At 41.2% G+C, this 6,000-nt stretch overlaps 1 protein-coding gene across 1 annotated transcript in view; it reads left to right on the top strand.

Annotated features, from left to right (window-relative positions):
• The first annotated feature begins 662 nt into the window (after positions 1-662).
• Positions 663-6,000, top strand: part of LOC120796192 (collagen alpha-1(XVII) chain-like) — a 29,139-nt gene continuing 23,801 nt past the window's right edge. Inside the window, exons 1-4 of the mRNA XM_040138678.1 lie at positions 663-920; positions 2,279-2,343; positions 5,020-5,070; positions 5,221-5,328. Of these exons, the coding sequence (XP_039994612.1) occupies positions 2,289-2,343; positions 5,020-5,070; positions 5,221-5,328 (214 nt within the window). The 5' untranslated portion in view covers positions 663-920; positions 2,279-2,288. The remainder of the gene's footprint in view (positions 921-2,278; positions 2,344-5,019; positions 5,071-5,220; positions 5,329-6,000) is intronic.

Here is a 6,000-nt window from a genome sequence, read left to right as displayed (position 1 = left end):
GTTGGAGACAGTCTGTTACTTTATCTTCTAGAGATATTCGCAATTCTAATCCGTAATCTCATTAGTAAACAGGGAAAACATGCACAAACGTGCTGGACAGCCTTTTGTGCAAAGATTACAGCCAGTTAAAGTGACCTTGACAAGTATATTGACACCTGCATTTAAAATATACTGTATATGCAGTAAAATACTGTTTGGTTATGTAATAACACCGTGGCTGTAACCATATAGGCTAAATGTTCCCTTTCTACTTCCAATGTGTGCTCCAGATGTGCTCCAGCTGCAACAGGACGCATTTAGTGCACACAACAGATCAGCAGACCCTGAAATGGTTTCAGTCCTACAATCCAAAAAGGAAAAAAAGAAAAAAAAAAGAAAGAAAGCGAAAGAAAAGAAAAGAACAAAAAGGAAAAAAAAAAAAAAGCCCACCTCCCCCCAAAACAGTCCCTTCTCCACCTCCCTTCAAAACTTGCCCAGTTTCGAAGAGTGGTGATTAAAGCAGCAGCAGCCGCAGGAGGTGGAGTTCATCACTTCACTTTTACACCGTCGACTACCCGTCTCTGACAAAATAATTGCTTCCCCTGAGGGAACGGTTTTTTCTTTTTTTTTCGGTTTTGTTTTGTTTTGTTTTTTCTTTTTTTTTTTTTTTTTTGAAATCCAGCTCTTCGTGCCGTCTGCTACACCTGCCTGCCAAGCGCCGGCGCTAAGGGGCGCGGCTGGGACCGGTGCCCAAACCTCCGTCCCGACTTGCCTGGGAAAGTCGAGCGAAGAGGCACAAAGGGTCCGAGGACTTTAAGAACATCCCACCGCGGGGCGCGCCCGCCTCATTCAGCCGCATCGCTCCTGCCGCGGACGCGACCGGTCGCTCTGCCGTGGAGAGGGACTGGGATTTGATCGATCGTTGTTCGAGCTGGCCGAAGGTAGGGATTGTAAACTGGACTAACCCCGAGGCTCTGTTTAATTATTCATTTATTTCTAAAAAGTTTTTTTTATTTTTTTTATGTTGGATGTTGGGGATGTTTCCTCCCACCTGGCTGTCGCATCTCCGCACTAACAACTGCGCTCTGGCAGAGTGGTGATGGGCTGTCAAGCTCTTTTTTTTTTTTTCCAGGCTGCAGATTTGTTGGCTTTATTGGATGGAATTGCGCAAAATCCACTATATTCCCACACAACATTGCAAGTACTTCTTGGCTGGTCTGTAAAACCCACAAGGGGGGTTTTTTTTTTTGGGGATCATTTTTCTTGCGGCGGTATCTATAGTCTGTTATAGTGATCTCGGGATAGTTTTACAGGTATTTTCTGCCGTGCTATTTACATCCCTCTAAATATATTACGGGACATGGCCTGGCCGCAGCATCAGTTCTGTGTGACATCAGCCTTTTATATTTGCTGTTAAGATCAGTTACAGCGAGCTTTGTGCAAGCTTGAATAAAGTAGTGGCGCTACTGAGAAATATGAAGAGACCGGAGAGCTGTGATGATTACCGCGCCTCACCGGCCAGAAATTTGGGATTTCAGCACCCCAGGGTAAAAGGAAAGAGGAAAAAGGGCCATCTGCGGGAGCATTCCTGCTTTTCTTCTTCTGTCACGTTTTTGCCATGTGTATTAAGTGCACTCAGGTGTGCCGTGGAGAAAGCACATGTAGTTAAATGCCTTTGGCTGGCAGGGTGTGGTGGGAAGATGGTTGGTGCTTCAGAGCTGTGCAGTGATCCATTGCCCCCCACCTTTGTGTTTTCTTTTGTTAGTTTGGGCTTCAAAGGCTCAAAGTAAATAGGAAGTCTGTTCAAATCTATAGATTTGAACAGACTATAGATTATACTGTATAAAATCTCTAGATTTGAACAGAACAGGGCCTCTCCTGTGGCGTTGACTATTTCGCATGAGATTGAAACGTGTCTGGGAAGTTTTTATATGCTGTGTAGGTGAGAATTGGATGCGACGTCTCATATCTGATTTACCTTGGGCTGAGTGCAGAATTATTGTCCTTATCAAGATCATCAATAGCAGGTTGTTCCATAGGGAAAACGGGAGCTACTAAAATTTTAGATTGCGGTCTTTGTGGTTCATGAGACTAATGTGATGATGCAGTGAACATCAGACAAAAGTGGTTTGGCCTTTAACCCAAGACATTCTTGGCATCACTCTTGCCCTTTTCCCATCGAATGTTTGTAAAAATGCCATTTAACCGCAGATACAAGTCACAGAATGAGCAGACTATTAACAAGGGTTGGCAAAGTGAATGCATGACCATGGTCAACATTTTATCATCGTCTCACCAGATAAGATGGGATGGAGGAGTTAACGAGACAGATGGACTTCTCAGGAGGCTTGTCAGGACAAAGGGGTGAGATTTCTGAACTTACTCACGAAGCCTTCAAACTTGCAATAAACAGAGCTGCCATAAAAGCAGGAGTTAAAGGGGCCAGTTCATCCAATTGACAAATTATACACTTTTTTCACACTTGTAGCAGTAGTTGTCTGCAGATACTTTAGTTTTTATTCAGTGAAATGTCTCTAGCCACACAGACACAGTGGAGATGATGTGACCTTCACTTATGGCACTCAAAGCATTAAAAAAAAAAAACCCAACAATGTCTCATTTCCACAGACCTCACCGTGGCAAGAGATACAAAACTAAGATTTCATTTGTGTTGAGTAAATCTGTGTTTGAAGAACAGAAAACACTTAGATTCCCCGGACATCCTTTTCTTGGGTGATGCTTCTGTCTCTCTTTCCTGGGGGCTTACTATCACTAACATCACGGCATGCCGTCACTGGTTTCCATTTCTCAGGGAGTAGATCATCCTCCGGAGTTTTCCTCCAGTAGTCATAACTGAATATAAAAGGACAGCTCATCTTGGCCTAACGGTTTTCGAGGAGGATGGAGAGGTCAAGGAACGATTGATTACACGTTTGACACTGACCGAGATTAAACAAACAATCAGCCATTCTGTTCTCTGGTTCGCCTCTTATTTTACACTAAAAGAAAAGTTAGTTGGCTTTATTTATATCGCGCTTTCAAAAACAGTGTTTCACAGAAAAGAGAACAAAAAGAGAGAAAAAACAAGAGACAGACAAGATAATGTGGTTTGGACACAATAAGCAAAGTTGGAATATCGTAAAAAAGCCAACACAAGCGGGATTTAAGACGCTTTTTATGCACTGACTTGGCTTCTCCTTGTACCTTCCAAAGTCACAGAGCAACGGCAGCAAAAGCATGATCACTGTTAGTGTTTAGCCTTGGCCCTGAAACAAACAGAAGTCCCTAAAAGGAAGGAGGAGGAGGAGGAGGACAGGAGCAAGGAGGCAGAATGAAATTGAGAAGGAATTTACATCATCCATAACTGAATCCAGGGAAACTCAGCAGGCTGAAGCTGGAGAACAAGAGGCCTCTCGGTGGCCTCCAGTTCACGATTAACGACCCGGTTTACGCAAACTTTTTATTTCATTAATTTCCCACTCCATGTTAGTATTTTACAAGGTGTTGAGCCAACAATGCAGCGGGAGATGAGAGGCACACACACAGATTTGGAGAGTAGGCTCTGATCCCGACTTTGTCGAATCCACTTAACCCCATAAAAGAGCGTTTTTCTGCTGCTTTTCTCCATTAGTCCGCAAAACAAAGGTCAAGGGGCTAATTCCAAAAAATCAAGTTGAGCTTCAAGGTTCAAAGATCCACTTCCTGGAAGTTTTCCAGGGCATTCACGGAGAAGGTTTGGGTGTTGTTCCAAGTTTAAGTTTCATGACAGCAGCTAAACCGTCTCCATGACAACTGAGCAACCTGTGTTTTGCAGATGAATTCCTCCAGATCTGGCTGAAAGCTCTGGGAAATTCCACTGAGTTTGTCTTGTGCTAAGAAGCTTTTGTCAAAGTAAAGATCAAAACCACGACACACCCCCAGAAAAGACGGACATGTCAGAAATACTTTTGTTTCGGTAATTTAGATGTTTTTTTTTTTTTTGCATATACTCCATTTTTAATGTGATTTATGAGGTTTTAAAAAAAAAAAAAAATCATTTTTTTACATTTTCCAACTAAACCCGAACTTGAACTTGAATTTGACAAACCAAACAGACATTGGACTTATCTTATTAGACATCTTTTATAAAACCATTTACTAGTGCTTTATTAATCAGTTATAAGCCATTGACAATAACAACTTTTAGGCGACAAAGCTGTGAAATATCTCTCTGGCTGGTGATTCACCAACAGTCGCGTGATTACTAAACGGTTATTAACATCAGTCATTAATAAGAGAGGTAACACTTTAAGTCCTCCAATTTAGCATTTATAAGAAGTGCAAAGATTTATAAAATGGTTTATAACACTATAATGTGGTTGTACCCAGCTGTAAGGTCATTTTTAAGTGTTTGTTAATGTACAGCATTTGTCCCTCCTATGGAGACATGTTTTATATTATTGCAGCTGTTTGACTATATTGACATTCATTATCTGTTTATACACCTGCCTCCACTTACGGTTGCCCGCAGGAGGAGTTGCAGTCGATGATGCCTTAATAAACACTTACATCCTCTCTCAACTACATCGTAGTGTATTTGTACCGATTTTAAATGCTAAATAGGTTGCAGGTTTCTCTTTGTCTAATAAGTCATCGGCAAAAGTCAGTACATAAGGATTCTTGTAATGATAATAATAATATTGATCCATTAAGTCTGTACTTATAAATGTTAATAAGTTGTTGATAGGTAAATGGAGGGTCTCCCCAATGAACTGCAGAGATAAAAAGACAAAGCAACTTTCCTGCTGGGGGAGGATAAACAACCTGGCAATGGTGGTCTCATTAATGGCTTATAACTGATATCTGAAGCATTATTAACGCTATATCAATCAAAGTCATGCGAATTCAGCTCAGGAAGTGTAAAAAAAATCAGCGCCACGCCAGTCACTCAACACTCCAGCCATCACCTGCCAATTAGGATTAACATAACGAACGACGTAGAGGAGTTTGACATAAACCGCACAGTTTATGCCGAGTGACCACTTTCTTACTCTTCATCAGTTGTGACAGAAACTGTGACCTCCACGACCAGGCTGACTTCTCTCCCACCAAGTGAGTGTCTCTTCCTTCCACTCCTGCTCACTTTAATTCTTGTCAGTACACTAAAATTATAATACAATAATTACAGCCCAGTGTTTCGAAAGGAAGTGCCCGATGAGTAACAACTTCTCCTTGTTTTTCCGTGTGTCTTCTCGTTGCTAGAGGGAACCAGCGGATCAAATCACGGGAATATGTCCAGCAGTGCTGGAGGGTTGGGCTTGGAGAAGAATGTCTTAACCCAGAGCAGCGGTGGAACTTATTTTTCTTCATGTGAGAGCAAATTTCCACTTGTGGGCCAAAATGGGGAAGTTGTGCGTTTGTCTTCGGACAAGTTTCAAGATGCTGAATGTTACATTTCTTACCCCCAGTAGGGGGAAACTAAAACTGGCTGTGATTTTTTTTTTTTTTTTTTTTTTTTTTTGGTTTTGTTTCCCCTCGCTTGCAGTTTTTAAGAGCTGCCAGGTAAAAGTCCTTCATTGAAAATGTCACTGAAGTAAAATGACATACTATCAACGAAATATTTGTTAAAGCATCAAAGGTAAAAGTACTCAATACAGAAAACTGGACCTTGTGAGTGTTACACTATAACAGGTGGAATGTAACTAAATACATTTACTCAAGCAAATGAATTTAGTATTTCCTGTTTTAGGACGCTTTCTATTCCACTACTAACATTTATTTGACCGCTATAGTTACTACTTACTTTTACTGAAGTAAAGGATCTGAATACTCTCTGCACCACCAACTAATATCTTAGTGTGCAATTGCAATGCAATTTCCTATAAAAGGAACCAATGTGTAATTTTAATTCATCCGAATGCCGCTGGGAAGAATTATTCAATTCGGTTCTAGTTATAAAGAAAATATAGGCAGCATTGAATTGGTACACTTCCTGTTAATTTGTTCCAATGAACTGCTAGTGTAACCCTGTGGTCAGTGCAC

The sequence above is a fragment of the Xiphias gladius genome, chromosome 11 (assembly GCF_016859285.1).
Source record: "Xiphias gladius isolate SHS-SW01 ecotype Sanya breed wild chromosome 11, ASM1685928v1, whole genome shotgun sequence".
In the NCBI taxonomy this organism is placed as follows: Eukaryota; Metazoa; Chordata; class Actinopteri; order Istiophoriformes; family Xiphiidae; genus Xiphias; species Xiphias gladius.
The sequence above is the reverse complement of the archived record's forward strand: the minus strand, read 5'-3'. Positions and strand labels throughout refer to the sequence as shown.